At 39.6% G+C, this 22,909-nt stretch overlaps 1 protein-coding gene across 1 annotated transcript in view; it reads right to left on the minus strand.

Moving 5' to 3' along the window:
- The window catches only part of LOC149204346 (protein S-acyltransferase 8-like), a 142,755-nt gene that overhangs the window by 89,841 nt on the left and 30,005 nt on the right, over positions 1–22,909 (minus strand). Inside the window, exon 3 of the mRNA XM_089394692.1 lies at positions 11,707–11,892. Within this exon, the coding sequence (XP_089250818.1) occupies positions 11,707–11,892 (186 nt within the window). The remainder of the gene's footprint in view (positions 1–11,706; positions 11,893–22,909) is intronic.

The following is a 22,909-nucleotide window of genomic DNA, read 5'->3' on the forward strand; positions in this document are numbered from 1 at the left end:
ATTGCCTCCATTGCAACAATAATTACACAAGTTCAAACACCCGTGCCAGAAAGCACCTCTGCGGGAAAAGGCCATGGGATGGAGATAAACAAATAGGAATCAAAACTTGTACAAGTGTGTCAGTAGCAGATAGAGCCAAATACATAAGGGAAGAGGAGGAAGTCCAATACAAATCTAAAAAATCAAAGGCTTTCTTTGAACCAAGCTCACAATCACATGCACAAAGAACTCCTTCGGCATCCTCCCATGGCAGTGGATATGGAGGCACAGGGTCACCAAACATCTCTTTAAGGCATAGAACCATATCATATTTCCTTGATTAAGGGTGTAGGAATGATGTGAATTCAAATGTTTACAAGTTTCTCTACGCATGTGGGATACCATTCAATATTCTTCGCTCACCTTATTGGCATGAAATGGTTTCTGCCATAAATGATGCCCCTAAAGGATACAAAAGCCCTGGGTATGACAAGGCTAGAACCGTTGGACTTGATCATGAACAAAAGCAAAAATATCACATTCTTTGAGTAGAATGACAAATTCTTACACTGAGCATGGGGTGTCCATTGTATCTGATGGATGGACAAATGTAAAAGGAAAGCCATTGATAAGTGTTCTTGTTGTGTCTGTTAGTGGTGCCATATTTCTTTCAGCATATGATTACTCAGACAAATTCAAGACTGGCATCAACATTGCAGAACCATGCAGAACCATTACTTGAAACAATTGACCGTATTGGGCCATACAATGTCATCCAAGTCATCACTGACAATGCTCCTAATTGTAAGGCAGCGGGAGCAATTATTGAGGATAAATACCCCAACATATTTTGGTCTAGGTGTTTGGTTCACACGATGAACCTTTTGATGCATGATATTATTAAGAACAAAAACCAACAATACAAATGGGTTGGTGATTTGTAGAAGAGAGGCAGAGAAATGATAAAATTTATTACAAATCATAGCAATACCCATGGCCTTTTCCGTAGTCACTCAAGATTGGAGTTGTTGAAGATTGCGAAGACTAGATTTGGTAGCTATTACCTCACCTTCAGGCACCTTTTGAAGGTAAGAGAGTCATCAACTAGCATGGTATCAAGTCCACATTGGCAGGCATTAAAGGAAAGGGCTACAAATGTCGCTGACAGGCAAGGTCTTGAACATGTGGAGGAGACCGCTTTTCAAGGTCAGTTTTGGGCACGTGTGAGGCAAGTATTGAAATTCACCAAGCCCATTTATCACATGATTCGGTTTGCAGATACAGATAAACCAATGATTGGGGAGGTGTATGAGCAGATGGATACCATGTTGGGGCAAATAAAAGATATTGTTCAAAAAGATGATCCCAACTTGTATACAATGATTCACAGTTGTGTGTGTACACGGTGGGATAAACTTAATGTTCCACTACATGCCTTGGCGTATATCCTTACGCCAAAATACTATATCTTGGTTGGGCCAACCTACACCAGGGGGTGGGGTTAGGGTCAAACCCCATATAGATGAAGAGCTATCTACAGGATATTTGCAAGCATTAGACAAGTTGATACCTGACAGGGGGAATGTGCTAATCTGCGCCTTGAATTAGGCAGATACTTCAATTACACTGGTTTGTTTGGTTCCTTCCATGCAATGGAAGATAGAGACAGATTTGATACTCTCACATGGTGGGAACTGGGAAGCATATGGTCGCCAGGGACTTTTGCCAAAATTGGCAAAAAAAGTTCTCTCACAGGTTGTAAATACTTCTTCTACAGAGAGGTGTTGCAGCACCTACAGCGTCATACATAATGTGAGAAGAAACAAACTCAATGAAAACTGGGCAGAAAGCTTGGTTTATGTGCACTACAACTTGAGGTTGTTGAGTCATCACTGTGATCGGGGTTATGAGGATCCAACATATAAAATTTAGGAAAACCACCCAGAAGATGATAATTTGGAGGATGGCACTATACATCTTGAAGAACTGGAAGCAGAACTTATGAGAGAGGAAGATGAAGAAACAACCATGCCACCCCCACCATCCAGTAGCAGTGCTCGAGTTCCGAGTCTTGTTCCTTTGTTGTCGCCGCCTCCATGTACATCCTCGCGTGGAGGGCATGTGCCTTCTGGTTCTAATCATGGGTCTGTGCAAGAGGAGACTCCTAGAAGACCACCCTGACTTGCTCAGAAATTAGACATTATTCGCGGTGCAAGACAAAGATGTAGATGATAGATTTACTTGTCTTTTCTAGTTTCTAGTAGTTTTTATAATTGTTGACTCTTTCATATTTATTATGATATTTTTGTAAACAATATATGACAATTTAAGTTTGAAGTTTGAAGTTGGCAATTATAACTCATTGTTAATGAATTATGAATATGATGCATCGAGAAAGTTGTTTCATTTCATTTAATTTTATAACATTTCATTTCATGTTAGATATTATTTGTTGTAATGGTTAAACTTAGCTTACAAGTACAACTTTGGTGATCAATGATGATAAATGTCATATATTGAATTTTCAATTTTGAAAGCTTGAAGTTGAAACTTTAAGATTGATGAATCATGATTCATGAGACCCAATATGTTGTATGTTACTAACTTGTGGACGTGGTTGATGAAGATTATAACTTCTAGATGATTGTTGTTATATGGTTCAATCTATGTTTTTTTATGTTTTTTATATCTAATTCATCATTCTACATGTTTTTGTTGACATGTATGTATCAAAATATAAAATAATATATATATTATATAAAAAAACACTTTGGGATTCGCTCCCAAACTGGGAGCTTTTGAAAATGTCGCTCACGCACCCATTTTCGCTCCCACTCCCAAGTAACCCTACCACTAACCAAGCAAAGTCCTAGAGCTTGTAGCTCAATCAATGTGACCAAACACTGCAATTGGAAAATCCATCTAGCCTAAGGGTCGAAGGACATCCATCCAGAATTCAGGACAAGAGATGAATGGTGTTTTCAATGAAAAAGAGAGTAAAACTTCTTTGAATCATACTATTGAATGATCCATCCATCCCCAATCTTTACAAAATGACCCATGCACGTCAATAATCAACTTATAGTAATCCTTAGGAGGAAGCAAACGCGAGCCCAAAACTCAGGAAACCTAGAATTACACTTCCCTTCATTCATCCAGCTCCAAATAGGTCACCACACCAAATCCCATCCCACATGATACCTAGAGAAGTTCCTCCCAACCAAAGGAACGAAAAACCTCCACGCTTCCAAAATTCTCTAAGATCTGCCAAATGACAAAACCATACACCTTAAAAAGCTAAGAAGGTGAGATAATATCACGAAGTCCAAAGAGGCCTCAAATAAAAAGTAGATGTTGAACAGACTACAACCAATGATGCAAGAGAATCTGTGAAGGGTTAGATCCATCAAGGGACCTGAGTATCCATATCGCAGCCACAATATGACCCTAGGTTGCCCCATTGATAAGTATAGACAACCTTCATCTTTTGGCATAGCACAAATGTCCCAATGAGCCATAGGAAGTCCTCACTCACCACCAAACTTGGACCAAAGGAAGGATACGAGAATCTGCTTCAATCTCTTGAATTAAGCCCTACTTGGTTGCCAACAAGAGTGGTAAGGGATGTCCAAGCTTAGAGAATACTCAAGCAAGGGAATATTATTATGTTTCCAAACCAAGGCTGCTTGGAAGCGGGGATTGGAAGCGGGAATTGGGAGCGACAATTTTCAAAAGCTTTTAGGTCAGGAGCAAATCGGAAGCGAATTTTATATAATATATATTTTTATAAATTTTGATACATATATGTCAACAAAAAAAAAAAAAACATAAAAACATGGATTAAACCATATAACATCAATCATCTAGTAGTTATAATCTTCATCAACCACAAGTCCACAAATTACAAGTTCACATTTATATATAGCATGTAAGGGTGCACATAACCAAAATAGCATCGAGCGCAATCCATCTCTAAACCGAAAATACATCAACAAACAAACTCTAGATGGCCTCTAGCATCCAACAAAAACATGCTACAACAAATACCTACATATCATCAAACACATTGTCTATCTGGGATCATTGTGATTAATATCACCCTCTAAGCATTAACATAAGATAGAAAAAACATAGCATGTCAAGTCAAGATTTTGTTTAAGTTATGGATACATTTTTAGTAGGGTCATGATAGAGGAGTTCCATACCCTAGTACATGACAAAATCCAACGGAAACATTGCAATCCCCCCAATCCCAAATCCTGAAAAACTGATAAGTCTGTTGGATTTTGAGTGAGATCGAATGAGGTCATAACCACTTGATTTTTTTTGGTTGGTGTTCATAATCCCTTATGATTGTGGATTGGAACAAACGCTCTGGAAGCCCTAGAACAGCTTGGGTTGAGTCACTAGCCCTGGAGCCTAGGTTGGACAAATGCTCTAGAGCCCTTGGTGGGTTGAGTTACTAGTCCTGGAGCCAGTTTGGACAAACGCTCTAGAGCCCTCGAAGGCAATGGGTTGAGTTACTAGTTCTTGGAGCCCTGGACAGCTTGGGTAGAGACCAATTTGGATGGTCTTAGTGATGTCTGACCGTGAGGTGGAATCATTGATTGAGGGTTGAGGTGGTTTGGCCTCTGGAAGCCCTGGTTTGGTTTTGTTTGGTTTATTCCATGAGATCCCACATTCATGCTTGGAATATGGCGCAAGGGTGACTGGTTGAAAGAGAGATTTGGTTCAACCCAATCTATGGTCGGGTGGTACGTGGAAGTCCCAGACTTTGTTAGCATTTTCATATATTAATAAGAGTTATTTATCTACCTTGATTCATGTATATTTGGAGCAATTATGTTGGCGACATTATGGTTGAGTTGTTATGGTTAATATGTTGGTTATTTTCGGGTTATATGTTGTTCATATGATGTGTATCTTCTATGGCTCTTGTCATGAATGGTTTAGCTATTGATTAGTTGATGAATCTATGGACTAATAAGTGTTGTTGCAGCAATGTGGAGAGGGCATAGGGTCTTCTCGGTGATTCTCAAATGAATCTCAGACTTTTATGATCAGATAGTAGCTTACATGTTTGACGGAATGTTTGTTATGTTCTAGCAGTCTAGGTCAAGTCCTACCTTCAAAAGTGTATGTTTAGCATCGTTGTCATGTCATTATTGATTCTGAGAAGTTTCAGGAAGTTCTAAGCAGTAGTTTGGAGGTTGACCTGGAATCTAGGCTCCAATCTCGAGATTGCACCCTCTAAACTGGACAATTTGGGTCACAATTGCACCCAAGCAGGCTTGTGTGTGTAGTTGGAGGCCTATAACTGCATGGAGGCCTTGTCATGCGTGCGGTTGGGGATTAAAGTGTGAAATGCAACCCCAGTTCAGGGTTTGGTCACTTGGGGTGGTTCTTAGGCCCCCGAGTGTCCTGTAGCCTGAGGGATGAGGTGAGTTGTCAGTTTGTCATCAGTTGTCAGCCCCACTTTCATAACTGAAGCTTGGAGGTCGGGTCATGTCATAGTAATTCTTCGTCTCATGTTTACCCTGGCAGGCCGATGAAACTGGGTAAATGTGGGAGCGGTGGTTACAATTCCCCATTGAATTGCCCTGAGTTTCCCCAAAAGGGTACCATGGGGAAACATATCCCAAGTTGCACTCCCACCTCCTTTGGCAAGCAAGGGGGTGTGAAAATTCCTAGATCTAACAATCTCAAGAATCCTACTGCAACCAGCTGAATCTACTTCACCTAGATTGTATATTACATTACAAACTTATTTCAGATTTCTTCTTGAAACATTGAAGTAAATTACTGAAGCAGCCTACACCAAATTAAAGATGATTCTGAAACATAGAAATTGAGCAAGGAAATACAAACACATAGGACACCGTTATTTTTGGACAATAGTCCCCGGAAAAACCCAATGCGGGAAAATACGTGCAGCAAGTATGAGGGTTTATTATTATTAAGCAGTAGCAAATTCTGAATACATCTCTGAATACCTCACAGGGTTATTCAGTTACAGAGAGAAATATTGGCAAAAGCTTTGTGAGTTTACCTCACATAATCACTGAGAAAAAGTCCCTATGGTTCCGGTTGTTGGATGGGGTGCCCCTGGCAGGCACTGCGTTATCTCTGCACTGTCTCTACTATCCTAGCGTCAACCCTTTCAGGCACAATATCACCCAACTGGAGAATCAATCAGTAGCCCAGAGTCACTACTCTCAGCCTCACGGTCTCACACCCTGGCTTTCAGCTGCTGAAACTGACCCTCTGCTCTGATTTTCGACTTTCTCTCTCTCCCTCTGCACTGCTTTTGAGTGGCCCTTTTGGCCCTGCATCAGCCTCTGCGTCAAGGCTACTGGATCACTCACTGCCTCTCTTTGTTGATGATTCTCCGATTGAGAATCTCTCTCTCTTCGGAAGCTGCTATCCCTGCCCCTCTGCTATAAGAAATCTCCTCAATTGATTTTCCTCCTGAGAACTTCAACTTCGGAAAATCAATTTCCTTGATCTCTCAGTGTATTTTCCAAATGACCCTCAAGCCCCTTCTTATATCTTCCTGTTGGACAACCAACGGCCTAGATTAACTCCTAGTCAAAGGCTCAGATTGTTTTGGCTTGATCTGTGTCTTTTTCTAGAAGTTTCACCCCTAATTAGATTAATACCCATTAATATTTTAATTTTCCTAAGTTTAGACTTAAGAACCCCATTAAAAATATTAATTATTTTAATAAATCACTTCTGGGTGGAATTTCCCAAAATGCTTTATGGGTTCTTTGGAATACATGTGCCCAAGCCTCCCTGCAAAAATTTGAGACCTACAGCACATCCGATGCCACCCCAAATCAACACTCCCTCTTAGCGAGGAATGTGCTCTAGCAATATACTATTGTTGCACACTGCTCTGACTTTGAAGCATCGTCCTCTGCGTTGTTGATGTCTGACTTGCTGTCTACCAACTACTGCGTTGCTACTGTAACTGTATTGTTGCCTTTGACACTGCCACTGCCAATGCTACATCTGTACTACATCTCCCTCTCAAATGTTGCATCTACTATGCTGCTAGCACTACCATTGCTAACATTGCATCCATACTGACTGCAACTCAGTTGTTGAGAGAAGCAACTGAAAAACATCCAAAATTACCGAACTAATTGTGTTCAGTATGATACCACGTGAATGTTGGAACTGACTATTGCTAGTCTTTGCGCTGACTCTCTGAATCTACTGCGTTGTTGCTAACCTTTACTATGTGCCATCTGCACTGCTGTCAACTCTACTCTGTGCTGCTCAGACTCTGGCGATCCTAGCCACTGCAACTGTCTCCCTGACACTCCTCAGCACCATTCGACACTAGTCCATCCTGCTACTGCAAAACCGGGCTCCCGTAGCAAGGTATTGATCCAAGAGGTGGACTCCTCAAGGATCATGCCCATTTGTAGCTCTTTCGAACTACAGCTCCAAATCAGCCCACCTCCCTCCTGGAGGTATCTCGGTTGTCATGGCGAATTCCTCCTTGTCGATCTTCGCGACTACAACCTTAGAATTGTGCTTCTCACCCTTATCTTTTTTCTTCAAAGGACACTGGGATGCATAGTGGCCCATCTCACCACATCTGAAACACTTCACCTTGGAGACGTCCTTCTTTCGTCTATGTTGCCCCTTCGATGCAAGGGTTGCATTATCCTCCTCCTCCTTGGGCTTCGACCCACTGCTGCTGTTGCTTCCGTCAAGTTTGACCTTGACCAATTCTCTCCTCAGCTCCTCTTGTTTTAGAGTTGCCTATATCTTATTCCAATTAGGCAATGCTGCTCTGCCTAGGATACTCTGGACAAGGACTTGCCACTCATCTGAGACAGAATTTAAGGCCAATCTAACTAACTCTAAATCCTGAGATGTATGCCCCGCAGCAGACAACTCATAACGGGTTTCCTTCAGCTTCGTGAGGAATGGATCTACACACTCTCCCTTCTGCATCTGAGCAGATCTCAGCTTCTACTCTAAGTACATCTTCTGCTGCTCCGAAGATCCCTGATATAACGTGGCCAAGGCATCCCACATCTCCTTAGCAATCGCTATGCTAGCAACGTGGCACACCACGTGATCCTTGACTCCATCCAGGATCATCCTCTTGGCCTTTGCCATCTCAGCCTTGTACTTTTTCAGCGGATTTGCATCCACAAATTTAGCCACCACCCTGTTGACGTACATCTTGAGGGCATGCCCATCTAGAAAGAAGGACATTCTAGCCTTCCAAATGACATAGTTGGATGCTCCATCCAACCTGTCCTGATCCCTCAAGCCACTAGTTGCCATCTCCTCCGAAAAATGTCGAACAGCTCCCTCTTTCTCCTTACTGCATAGCTTCTAGGCTGGCTTACGTACTCCCTGATGGAGCTGGTAAGTTTGTTGCTCCTCTGTTGCCCAACAAATGAGAAATATTGATTTCCTCGGTAAGAAACCATTGAGGAAGTATTCCCCCACTATGTGATCTACTTCCTTCTTCCGACGCCTTTTTTGCCCAGCACTCGGCTTGCAAAAAACTACATCCCTCTAGCTCTACGCTGAGGCTCTACATGACTCTGTCTGCCTTGGCAAATTCTCGATCCGACAATCTTACCTCTATGTCGACTCACTCAAAGAGAGACAACCTCGAAAATATATCCCTTCTGGCTAGAACTGCGCAATCCCTCAGGGGATTCGAACTGCTACTTCCTACAGCAAGTTGGCCCTTGCTTCAATGCTAGATTTGCTCTTCCCTGATTCACATCAACACCTCTGATACGATGTGAAAATTCTTAGATCTAACAATCCTGGGAATCCTACTGCAACCAGCTGAATCTACTTCACCTAGATTGTATATTACATCACAAACTTATTTCAGATTTCTTCTTGAAACATTGAAGTAAATTACTGAAGCACCCTACACCAAATTAAATATGACTCTGAAACATAGAAATTAAGCAAGGAAATACAAACACATAGGACACCGTTATTTTTGAACGATAGCCCCCAAAAAAACCCAATGCGGGAAAATCGGTGTAGCAGCTCTAAGGATTTATTATTATTAAGCAATAGCAAATTCTGAATACATCTCTGAATACCTCACAGGGTTAATCAGTTACAGAGAGAAATACTGGCAGAAGCTTTGTCAGTTTACCTCACATAATCACTGAGAAAAAGTCTTGGTTGTTCCGGTTGTTGGATGGGGTGCCCCACCAAGGGCACTGCGCTATCTTTGCGTTGCCTCTACGCTGCCCCAACGTCAACCCTTTCAAGCACAGTGTTACCCAACTGGGGAATCAATTAGTAGCCCAGAGTCACTGCTGTCAACCTCATGGTCTCACACCCTGGCTTTCAGCTGCTAAAACTGACCCTCTTCTCTGATTTTCCACTCTCTCTCTCCCTCTGTGCTGCTTTTGTGTGGCCCTTCTAGCTCTGCTTTAGTCTCTTCGTCAAGGTTACTAGATCACTCACTGCCTCTCTGTGTTGATGATTCTCCGACTGAGAATCTCTCTCTCCCCGGAAGCTACTATCCCTCCCCTCTGCTGCAAGAAATCTCCTCAATTGATTTTCTTCCTAAGAACTTCTCACTTCAGAAAATCGATTTCATTGATCTCCTAGTGTATTTTCCAAATGACCCTCAAGCCCCTTCTTATATCTTCCTGTTGGACAACCAACGGCCTCAAAAGCACAGATTGTTTTGGCTTGATCCGTGTCCTTTTCTAGAAGTTTCACCCCTAATTGGATTAATACCCATTAATATTTTAATTTCTCTAAGTCTTAATATTTTAATTTTCCTAAGTTTAGACTTAGGAAACCATTAAAAATATTAATTATTTAATAAAATCACTTCTAAGTGGAATTTCCCAAAATGTTTTCTGGGTTCTTTGGAATATATGTGCCCAAGCCTTCCTGCAAAATTTGAGGCCTAGAGCACATCCGTTGCTACACCAAATCAATAGGGGGCCACTCCCCTCAACCTAGGGGAGATGCATCCCCATGTAACACTACCATAATTAATAATTATTATGCGGGTCTGCTCGTGTAGATTTGCATGATAACGTGATACAACTAGAGAGATTTTTTAAAAGAAAACCTCAACTGTCTTGCAGATAACTAATATACTTCTCGATAATCCAAATCGATTTATTCCATATTTGCTTCAAAAGCACTTCATTGATCCATTGATAGACAAGAGATCATATTGTTGTCATATTCCTTCACCGACATAACAGGATTCGTCAAGGACAAGAAGTCCTAAACTTTTATCTGCAAGCCTAACAATAATGCTAGCATCTCTTCTAAATCTTCTAAGGGCCTAAAGCAACTTTGTAGACATCATGGGAGAAGTACTAGAGTCATCCTTTCTTTAATAGTGTTGACACATTTTCTAATGACATGTTTGAGAGGCATATAGGCTTCCTCAAGGTGCTAGAAGGGGTTTCGAATATGAAAAAGATTAGTGAAAATTTCTTCTTCCTCTTCTTCTCTCTCTTTCATTTCTTCTAGGTTCCAAATCTAGGCCGAAATACCATTGAAGGCAAATATTTCTAAACAATTATACTCCTTAAACATGCCATCAAAACATAGTGGGAAGAGTGTGGGATAAACTTCATGCCAAAGCCAAGCAATCTACTCTTATCATAGAAAGGTATCTCTAAGCAGGATTGTGGATGACAAGGTTAAAAATCATTTCCTCTACCTTTCCTTGAGTTCTTCTCAAGAAAATTGAGGGCAATCATGTTTGGTCTTCAGTCTAAAATGATTGAGCGGTTCTCTTGTCATTGATAGGGGTGTTGGATTCTCCCCCCTTGACCTCATCCTCGAACTCAACCTTGTACTCCACCATGATTTTCACTCTTCCTTTTGTTTCAATCCCCTTAATCTTAGTTTCCTTGTTGTCTAACATAGGAGGCAGAATTCTGACTATTTCCCCTCTGATATTGCTTTGAGGGCAATGGCAGCATGACAACCAATGTGACATTGTTCCCTTTCGTCTGTGTAGCAGTGCCATTTGTTTCATTCTTTGACTGAAATTTGAGTAGCATCACCTTTTGCATTATGTATTTGCTGCTTGGCCCTCAAGAACTGGATTTTGGAGGCATGTCATACAATATTTTTACTAAGTACACCAATCAAAGGCAAATTGAGACATGCCAATTTGGTGGTTATTTTTATCATAAAACTAGCTTTACCAGGACACAAAAATTGCATTGGCCCCCAACAAAAAAGGTTCATATAGAGATAGATAGACAGCAGAATTTAGAAATATTGAATAAATCTAAAAAATAAAATATTGAATAAAGGGGAAATATAAGAAAGCAGGCATGTCCATATAGATAGATAGATAGATATAAATGTTCATAGCAGAAACAATAAATAAATCTAAAAAATAAAATATTGAAGAAAGGGGAAATATAAGAAAACAGTCATGTCTAAAATTATCACGTAATGTGAGCCAGATTCAACATAGTATAAGCCGGTCATCCTCAAAGTTGTCTCATGTTTTTCTTCTCATAGCCATGGTTTCTAGAGCCATTAGAAAGTCTAAAGAATTTTTTCCTTGTAACACTGATATTTTGTATGAGTGAACCACGAGAAATTTTTAGAGTTTGAAAAACTGAAACACGTTAACTTTGATTTTAATGAACAATCAATTGGTCAAGGAAACTAGCATAGAATGTCCATATATTTAAGTGAACAGTAAGCAAAAAGGTCAGAGAAACTAACATAGAATGTGTATACAATTGCCACCGCGAGAATTGCATAACCACTATCGAATCCTGGGAATTTGTGTAAAAGATGCCTGACAACAAATACGCAGAATAATGCTACAGGAGCCACAATTAGAAATATTGTGATGAACAATGACCTGATATCAGGTCCGAACATTAGCCTTCCACCCAGGAAAAACCTCTGCAATGACAAGTTTAAAATCACAAACAGTTAGTTCCGCCAGAAATAATGTTCAAAGACACAAGAGCTAACCATGCACTGTATAAAACAGACATTAATTATATTAAAGCAATGTGCACAGCTAAAAATGTTGGTCTGTATATCTAAGCAATATGTTCACCTTAAAATGTAAAAGTTAGTCAACACCATACATCTGAAAGAAGAGAACACTTCAACAAATTTGGAGGTTTCCCTTTATAGAAAAACACCCTTCTACAACTTTCACTACCACCATCCATCCCAAATTACTATGCATTTACTGTCAACTGATATCTTGTGAACTTTCCATTTGTCTGCCATGAGCATATTATCTACTCATATTTGAAATACATAGGGGTAAGTATCATTAAGGTCCCACATTGTTTAAGAAGAATTGTTCTTTACCCATCTGGAATCGCATGTTTATTACATAGTTATGTCCATCAACCAACTCAGCTGGTTTATATGTGAAATAATATCATGAATAATCAACCATAAAAGTATATAAGAAACAAATACCACGACTTGACATACAACATACTAAAAGTACAGAGATTCGACGTACAGTTACAACAAAGCATTATAGTCATACAAAGTAAAAACAGCATAAACAAAAGACAAACCATTCTGCTCAGAAATGCACTTAACAACTGATGTATCCCACTGTCTCAGTAACCTTTCCTTCGCAGACTTCATAATTAAATTATGGAAACCAACATACAAGAATAATAAAGACAACATAATAATCATGCACAGGAAAAGAAAGAAGGAAAAGAAAACTCATATTGCTTGGAACAGCACTCCTAATTGGCAAAGCTTCATCACCCACCCATAGCAGGCTTCTTAAAATAGTATAACAGAAGTTTGAAACCAACAAGATTCTTACACAGAATCACAAAAACCAAGAGAAAAATTGTTCAAATGCCAATCTACAATGAGGACTAAGGAACTTATAGATTCCAGGAGTAGAATAATGAAAGGGAAATTGAAAAATACTAAATGTTGATGTTAGGATTGTGCCATTGTCACTTGAAAGGTCTACACCAACTCTAGAAGAAAGTAGACAAATCAGCTACTCCTTCCTAATATAACGTACTGAAGCTGAAAGTAATCACTTGAGGTTGACAATATTAATAGTAGTATTTGTGTAATCCATCAATTAAGTGATGAAAGCCATAAATATGAAAATATGTCTTCATCATGGGATCTATATTAGACTTAACCAATCATGAAAATAGTAACATACAGAACACCAAAAAGGGATTGCAAACTAAATGCCAATCATTCCCACTGTTCTATGGTAGATGCTAAATATTTTGCAGCTACCATTCTCTTCATGAAACAAATGGACCAGAAGCTATTCGAATAAAAATAGTTGATTTGATCCAGGCTTTGGCATCTACAAAATAGAGTACCTAACCACAAGCAATAAGAAAAACAAGGAAACGTTCTGCTAGGACGGATGAAAAAGTGGCTTAGAGGCTAGGACTAACATGATAGGTGAATGATATAGACAAAAATTAATGAAGAAACGCCTCATCTTTAAAAAAGTTGTCAACATTGCTGTTGTTATAATCAACAGTCTCCACTAGATGTGAGAAGTGTTGATATTTTTTCCCTCAAAATACCTCCTTTCCTGAATGTCTCATAAACAAATTATTTTCCCTATTTTCTGTTATTGAATAAGTTAAATGTCACTTAAGTAATGCCACTGCTCCTGCAAATATAAGGAAAATCACAATTTTTCCATCTCTGTTTTTGCAATCCTGCTATGTGCTTGCACTGGTTGAACTTCTAAATCCCATTGACCCATAGGTCAGTAATCAGACATTAAAAAAATTCATCTTCTCTCATATGCAGTCAAGCTTTGTCAAGTTTCCATTATTGATAGAAGCACACTGCAACGTTTTATAACAATTGACTTACATGTGGAAAGTTCTAAGTAGTTCCGTTATTTCAGTCATATCTATCTCCAAAGTCATCTAAGTAGCTTCTTTTATGCTTTTTACTCATAAATCCCTGTGTGTATCCAATGAAATCAGGAAATATGATTGATATAAACACACATATATTGCTTCATTTCTTTAGTGAATTGTCCACTGCCAATAATCTAGCTGTCATTGGGAGAATTCAGCCAACTCTCAATTTATGGAATATCCAACTCCCCTTAAGGTTCAGAATCTACCAGAAATCATTTCTAGCCTTGTCATATTCAGTACCATCCCCAGAGCCAGACTTACTTAAACTTCAAAGCAGCTACGAAGAAACTCTCATGCAATTTCACAATAACCCTATGGATACAAAAGGGCCTTTCCAATAACTCGAAGCCCCATAAACAACCCAAAACATATCTAACATGAAAAACATTGTATGCATCAAGGTTACCAGGAGCACCTTCGCAGAAGTTGTTCCCGCCCCTAAAACCGCACTCCGAGCAGAAGCATCCAACAAGCACCCACAGGAGTGTGCTCCAAGGCTCCGTGGGATGCTCCCTGTTAAATTTCTAATACCAGCCCACATTTATTTTCTCTCAGCAATTATTTATTCCCAGGAATTTATTTTATCACCCAAATAAAATATATGCAGCAGAAAAATAAAAACTAGAGAGATCAATCACATCACAACAACAAAGGTACGCCCATAACAATTCTCCTTCATTCAATAATCTCAGGAAAATCTGGGTTTTGACCTACAGAATAAATATACAAAAAAATTCAATGACTGGAACCTGTAACCCGGCCCCACTAGAAATAATTTGGCCCAAGGAATTTTGGCCCTCTACAAATAAGCCCCTAAAGAAATTCGGCCAAGAGAATTTGGCCCAGCTCTCACCAGCAATTCAGCCCTAGATAAATTGGCCTCCCCAATTCGCAGCCACCTTCATGCTTTAGCAATTCAGCCTCCCACAATCTCCAAATCTTGGCCTCCTAGAAATACTCCTGAATCACCCTGCACTCTTCCTCTTTCACCTCAGTCTAGATGAGCCTCTCGCTCTAGAGAAAATCGCTCTCTCCCTCTTGCAGAAAATCACTTTTACAAAATGCAGTCGCTGTCTTTTGTCTTGTGTCTTCAACTCTCCCTTAGGCTTCTCTTTATAATCTTCATTAAGCCAAATCCCTAACCCTAATCTCCTAAGTGATTGACAATTCATATTAGATCTCACCTCACTTGAGACCCCTTTTGTAATGTACTAAAGCTAAAACCACTGTTGCGAAAATCGCGATAACATGAAAAAATCACGAGTTTTTAAAAACCCCGATAAACTCGTCTGATTACTACGCAATTTTTTTTCCAAAAAATCGGTGAAGTTATCGCGATAACTTAAAAAAAAACGCAATAATTTCAAAATAAGTGCGCTTCGATAGGAAGTTATCGTAGGGGTGGCGGATAGCGCGTTTTATAAGGGAAAACATGATTTTTTTTTGTCATTTTGAACAGACAGCGGCGTGGAATAAGAGCTGGGGAGGAGAGGAACCCTAGAAGGCGTCTACTAGGGCAGAGGAGGAGGAAGCCTGGAGACTTTAGCATCCCAAGCAAGAGAACTTTGTCTTTGGATCAAATTTCTCCGGCAAACCGTGGTTTCCAAGTATGGGCACCAAATTTGGCCATTTTGTTTTGGTTTTTTTTTGTTTTTACTTGGGTTTCTATAACCCATTGTTTATCAAAGATTTTTTAGTGGATTTGATAGGGTTTTTTTTCATTTTTGTTGCATAGAGTGGAGAAAGTTCATTTTGGATTGAGTTAAGGTTTTTTTGTTTGTTAAATTGTCAAAAATTCAATGTGTTGTGTCATGTATGTAATTTTTTTTAATTTTTGTAACTTGCAATTCTTATTGTGCCATAGGTTCAACTTCAAAGTTCAAACTTCATCTTACATTAAAACTCAAGAGTTCAACCAAGTTACAAACATGCCAAGGAAATTGGACCCTCTATGGGAATTTGGTGAACCTGATGGAGGGTTTGATAGATTGAACTTGTCTTGCAAGTTGTGTGTGCAGCATATGTCGAGAGGGGTTATAGATTGAAGTATCAACTTGCACAAATCCCTGGACATGATGTAGGGCCTTGCAACAATACAAATGCGGAAATCATTCGAAGAGCCATGAGATCATAGGAAGAATTAGAGCAAGAGAGAGTGACCAAAGCAGAAATGAAGAAGCAACTAGCAAGGAAGGTGTTAGGAGGTGAATATAGAAGTGACATTAGTTCTACTTCAGCATCAATGTCTACAACGTAGACAACCCTGTAACTGCCTCATCATTTTTTGTTCCTAAAACCACGCCTGATTCACAATCATCTATCACTTCAATGCTTAAAAAAAATGAGAAAGAACAAGCTAACAAGTTGTTGGGCAAGTTTCTCCTTTGGAGTGATATTCCTTTCAGCGTTGCAAGGAATAATCCATTTTTCCAGCCTGCTATTGATCCTATTGCAACTGTTGGCCCAGGGTACAAAATCCCTTCTTATGATGACTTTAGAAGCCGCATTCTTCAAGATGAAAAGGTTGACTGCACCAAAAGATTGGAGGAGTTTAGGCCCTTTAGGGCATCATGGGCACAAACAAGTGCACTGTGATGTCAGACAGTTGAACCGACCAAAAGGGGAGAACCCTTATAAACTTCTTGGTTAGTTGTCCCAAGGTGACAATGTTTATGAAATCTGTTGATGCATTTGTTGGATGTGTTTATGTTGGAGGTGGGTGCAGAACATGTTGTCCAAGTCATAATGGACAATGCAGCAAATTATGTTGTTGCTGGCAGGATGCTTATAGAGAGGCATCCTACTTTATTTTGGACACCTTGTGCTGCACTTTGTATTGATTTGATGTTGGAGGACATAGGAAAATTTTCCTTTGTCAAAGATAGTGTTGACTCATCAAAAAGCATTACAAAATTTATATATAATCATGCATCTGTGCTTAGCTTGATGAGAAAATTCACCAACAACAAGGAGTTGATGTGCCCCACCATTACACGGTTTGCCACCAGTTTCATATTTCTTCAATCCCTCTTGAATTCTATGTGGGATGTGAAGAGAATGTTTCTTTCAGATCAATCGCATGCTTTGACAATGAGTTGCAAACCAGAGGGAGAGGTCATACGCAGATTAGTTTCATACCAGGAAGACTTCTGGGCAGGAGTGCAAGAGGTGTGCACCATTACTGAACCTTTGGTAAAGGTTCTTCGATTAATTGATGGTAAGAAGCCCGCAATAGGCTATTTGTATGAGGCCATGGACAGGGCCAAAGAATCCATTCGGGCCTACTATGATGAGAAGGGAGATGAAGGGCTTCAGAAACAATTACTCCGCTGGGAAATGAATGATGAACGATAGAACAACACACTCCATCATCCCATTCATGTTGCAGGGATCTACCTGAACCCCGCATTCTCTTACCCATGTGGGTTCATATTTGATGCTAACATCATGGATGGATTCTTAACCTGTGTTCAAAAGATGGTGCTATCTCCAGCAGAATGTGCAAAAATCCCCAAAGAAATGGAGATATATAAGATGGCAGGTGGCACATTTGGCTTTGAGATGGTTGTGACTGATAGGACGACTAAAATGCCAGGTATTTTTTAGTTTGTTTCAAATTTCATTGTCTCTTCAAATTCATAACTTCATACTTTGCTTCAACTTTCAAATTTCATTTTTTCTCATGTTTATTTTCTTTGTAATTTTGTTGTAGATGCATGGTGGAGAATCTATGGTGCCAGAGTACCCCATCTGCAAAAGCTTGCCATTCGAATCCTCAACCAAACATGTAGCTACTTAGGATGCGAGCGCAACTGGAGTGTATTTGAAAAAAGACACAACAAGAAGCGCAATAGGTTAAACTTCAAACTTAAAATATTGCAATTTTCCAATTAATTTTTTGAATTCATTAAACAATATTTTTTTATAATTATTATTTTATGATCTTTGTACAGGTTGGAGTCCCAGCGACTTAATGACATGGTCTACATTTACTACAATCTTCGATTGTGGATGAGGCAACTTGAGAGGATACCTGATATGGAGGCCATCTCATTGGATGGGATTTACACCACTGTTGCATGGAGGGTTGAGGTCGAGAGGCCTCTCATGGAGTCCGCCGATGATTGGCTAGAGCAGGAGGTAGTGGAAGGAGTAGAGGGGGAGGAGGAGCAGCAGCAACAGGAGGAGGAGGTGACACCACCTCCCAGGCTACCCCTGCCACCAGCAGAGGACGTGGTCTACCTCCTCTAGCTCCTACTTCTTCAAGTTCTAGAGCATAGCAGAGTCCACTACCAACTCCACCGGCATCTACATCTAGAGGGAAAGGAAAAGTTATTGCACTTTCTCCCAAGAGGGGCAGAGGAAATCAATGGTATTAGACTTTAGTTATTTGGTTCATTTCATTGTATATGACATTATGACTCATGATATGAGATACATTATTATATTTTTTGTTGATATTTTGAAGCTGAGTTGAGACTCAGGAGTCGGGACTTACTATTCAGAACATGATTCACTGTTGTGTGTGATGTAGCACTAGAAATGATATTACACTTATATATTAGTTCTTTTATCATATTTATGTGTCAATGTATTTATTTTATGTTGTAGATGCTTTAGATATTAAAAAAATTGGAAAAAAAAATGAATATTTCTGTATTTTACGATTTTTTCCCAATTATTTCCTGATTTTTACGATTTTTTCCCCTCACCGATATTATCTCAATAACGATTTTCGCAACATTGGCTAAAACCATGCAAAATTTTGCAACAATTTTTGGAACCGTTCGTTGATGACCATAAACAAACCAATGTTCAACCGAGTTTCTGGGACAGGGAAACGCAAGAGTAGGGATATGCACAAGAGGGAAGTATATAAGAAACCCCAAAATTTAGGGAAATTTCGCGGAAACGGTGGGACGTCAAAGTCATAAATATTATAAAATTATTAAAAATTTAATATATAGAAATAAAAAATTAAATCCAAAAAATATGTCAATAACTAAGTTAGTAAATAGTAAATATTAATAATTAAGAAATGTACATCTAAATATGATCATCATTTCATACTAGACTATTATGAATCATAATTATCGTTTGACATTTTTGCAATCATTAATGTAAAATTGTAAATCTAAAAGTAAATTGCTAAATTGAATCCATCATTTGATATTATGCAATGTTCCATCTAAATTTATCATTTGGCAATGGGCATTAATATTATGCAAGGTACATCTAAATTAAATTAATCATTTGACAATTGAAATTACACAATGCACATCGAAAGTAAACTCATCATATGACAATGACATTATACTGAAGCCCAAAATAGCAATAGAATACTAAACTAAAAGTAAACACAGAAAGCAGTGAAATACAAGTAAATTTCTCAAAAAGTACTAAATAATAAATCACAGCTCCAATCCGGTGGCTCCAAGTCACAAATGAAAATCACAGCTCCAATCCGGCAGCTCCAAGTCACAAAATGAAAATCACAGCTCCAAATGGCTTAGGCCCCCGATCGATGGTAAATTTGAATCACAGTAAATTGCAAATGGAAAATGTCGAGCGGCAACAATAGGAAAATCTCGGGCGGCAAGGTAAAATGTCGAGCGGCAGTAGAAGGAAAATGTCAGACAGCAAGGTAAAATCATACGGTTAATGAGAAATGAATGACAAATGTGAATGATTCTGTTTTAAAGTTTTAATTTATCCTTCAGATTTTATATTCATTTTTTTAATTATATTAAAATTTGTAATTTTTGTAGTTTTCTATGTTTTTAATTGTTATTAGAAAAAAAATTGGGGGGATGTTTTAATTTTTTATGTTTTTAATTATTATTAGCAATAAAATTTGGGGGGACTGTTGGCATTATGATTCAAGTTTGGCGCTATGGCACAGGTGTTGTACTTGATGGCAACTCACTCAAGTGGCAAAACCCTATTCTGGCTCTCAAAATGATGAAAAATAAGGGGTTCGCAGGTACACCGTTCAAAAGGTGCGGACCCGCAGGCTCGCCATTCACCAAGTGCGGTCATGTCCGCAAGTTATCCGAGCAGAAGGTGCGGACCCCAGTCCACTCACTCCAATGCAGAGAAAGCGCGAACACGTGGGAATTCTTATGTCTGGCCCATGGTATTTAGCCCGACGTTCATGATCCTATGGTTTTGGCACGTGGTATAAGATCTAAATTATTGAACCCCGGTTTGGATCCCTTGTATTCGTTTTCGATGGTTTTGTCTCATGGTGTGAATAAGGGCTTGCCTATAAAAAGGAAAGGAGATCACTTGGCTAGTCACTTGTGAAATTTGAATATCTTAAGATTTGAAATTTTGGGTAATCGGTTTAAAAAGCTAGATCTAAATCAAGGTGAAATTTGTAAAGTGTAAGGCGGATCTGTTGATATGTCGTGATCTCTTAGGCGCGTGATCAGATCTGTGGATCTGACAATCTGTGGTACATTGGAGGACTGTTAATTTGGCTTTATTTGGAGGTCCGCAGGCGATCCACAGCTCAGGTGCGGGGGTACGCAGCGCAGCAGAAGGTGTAGGTGCGGAGGTATGCAGCGCAGCAGTAGGCACAGGTGCGGAGGTACGCAGCGCGACAGAAGGTGCAGGTGCGGAGGTACGCAGCGCGACAGAAGGCACAAGTGCGGAGGTACGCAGCGCGACAGAAGGTGCAGGTGCGGAGGTACGCAGCGCAGCAGTAGGCACAGGTGCGGAGGTACGCAGCGCGACAGAAGGTGCAGGTGCGGAGGTACACAGCGCAGCAGTAGGCACAGGTGCGGAGGTGCGCTGTCGGGCAAACAGTGCAGGTGCGGATCTGGGCAGAGGTACGCAATTCAGTAGAAGGGCTAAGTGCGGAGGTACGCAGAGCACAAGAAGGATCAGGTGCGGATCTGCGCAGTCTAGGCACAGAAGAACTGCAGATATCCGCAGGCTGCTATTGGTGAAGTTGCGGACCCCTTTTGAAATAATTATTGGCTGCCTTTTATCTATTGCTGCAGAGTTCTGGGTTTAGATTACTGGTATTACTTTTCTGTTTACAGCATTCTGAGAAGTTGGGTGATTCATTGGTTGATTGTATAAGGAGATTGGTTGATTCACATGTACTTGATGATTATTTGATCTTCTTGGACCCAGTCTGAAAATTAATGAAACGTGGTCCTTAAAGAAGTAGAAGAGCTAAGGGGATTGTAGCTCCCTTCCAGGAGAGACTAGAAAACGAGAGAGGGTTGTAGCTCTCTGCAGGTTGCGGCCTGCATACTGGTAAAGGACTGCACCAGTACAAAATCATTGTAAAAGAAGTTTCTAAGAAGATAGAGACATATTGCAGCAGGGGGTTTTCACCCACATTGGGTTTCCACCTTATATCTGGTGTTCTTTGGTGTGATTATTTGTTTTTCTTGTTCCTGCTCATTATTATATGGTATTGACATACAAACTAATGATCAACATCTGAAGAATAAATTAAAGTATAAATCTGGAAGATATATTGAAAAGAATTTGATAATACTGATTCACCCCCCCTCTCAGTATTATTTCCAACAATTGGTATCAGAGCAGGTCCTTCTAAAGAAGCTTGATCGCTTGGAGGAAGATACATCATCATGAGCAACTACGAGAGAGAAGCATCTATCAGGCCACCGATTTCTGATGGAACAAACTTCGTATATTGGAAGGTAAGAGTTACTGCCTATCTTTAATCACTTGGTACAGAAGTCTGGGATATCATAGATACAGAGTACACTTTTCCTTCAGCAACTCCTACAGATCCGGCTGAGAAGAAGAAATATGAAACAAATGAAAAAGCAGTCAATACCCTATTAGGATGCCTATCTCAATCAGAATTTGTCAAGGTAATGCAGTATAAATCCACAAAAGAAATATGGGACAAGATTGTTCTGAGTTATGAAGGAGATGAACAGGTAAAACGAGCAAAACTTCAAACCCTCAGGATTCAGTATGAAAATCTCAGAATGCACAATGATGAAAGTGTGGCTAACTATTTCCTTCGTGTAGATGAGATTGTTAATTGTATGAAAAACTTTGGTGAAGAAATAAAAGAGGTTGTTGTGGTTGAAAAACTTCTAAGATCTTTGTCCCCTAAGTTTGAATCTAAAGTTTCTGCAATAGAAGAAAAGGAGAATCTTCGAAACCTTACCATGTCACAGCTACACGGGATTCTAACTGCTTATGAAATGAGGAAAGGAGGACCATCAGACAGGAGAGAAGCAGCTTTCAAGGCTTCAGGCAAAGGAGACTACTATGAGTTAGGACATGCGTCAGAAGAGGAAGAAGAATCAAATTTTGTCAAAAACCTTCAACGGGGTACTGGAAGATTCAGAGGTAAGTTACCTTTCAAATGTTTTGCTTATGGGAGAGTCGGTCACTATGCTGCCAAATGTCCTCATAAGGATAAAACTGACAAAGGGAAGGAACCTGTTAGATGGAACAAGAAATAGAATGTAACTAAGAAAAGTTACTACACTCATGAAGATAGTGATGGTCTTTCAAATAGTGATGAAGATGAACGAGGTAATAACTATAAACTTTTAATGGCTTTTGAAGATGATGATTACATGGATGCTATAGATGTGGATGGCTTTTATGAAGAGATTTCTAGACTCAAAACATGTTTAGAAGAAAAGAATGTGATCATTGATACTCTGCAATTCCAACTTGATGAAAAAGAAAAATGTCTTGAGAAGTTAGAATGTGAAATTGTTGGCCTTAGAAAAGTAATTGAGAAAACAAAGGCTCTTAATCTTAAATTTGTTAAAGGATCTGAAACTCTGGATGAGATTATCGATGTACAGCGTTCTCCACTAATCAAGACAGGTCTGGGGTATAATGGAGAAGCATCTCAAGCATCCACCTCAAAGAGTTATCTCAATGCAGCAAGGAGGAATGAGCAAAAGCCCAATGGAGATCACCAGGTAAAACAGGGACGAATTACATCAAGAATAAACAAAGACTACCAGGTAAATCAGGGGCAATCCACCTTAAGGATGAACAAA

This window comes from Pinus tabuliformis, chromosome 1_2 (assembly GCF_031772625.1).
Source record: "Pinus tabuliformis cultivar Carrire ecotype Pingquan chromosome 1_2, CPIR1, whole genome shotgun sequence".
NCBI lineage: Eukaryota > Viridiplantae > Streptophyta > Pinopsida > Pinales > Pinaceae > Pinus > Pinus tabuliformis.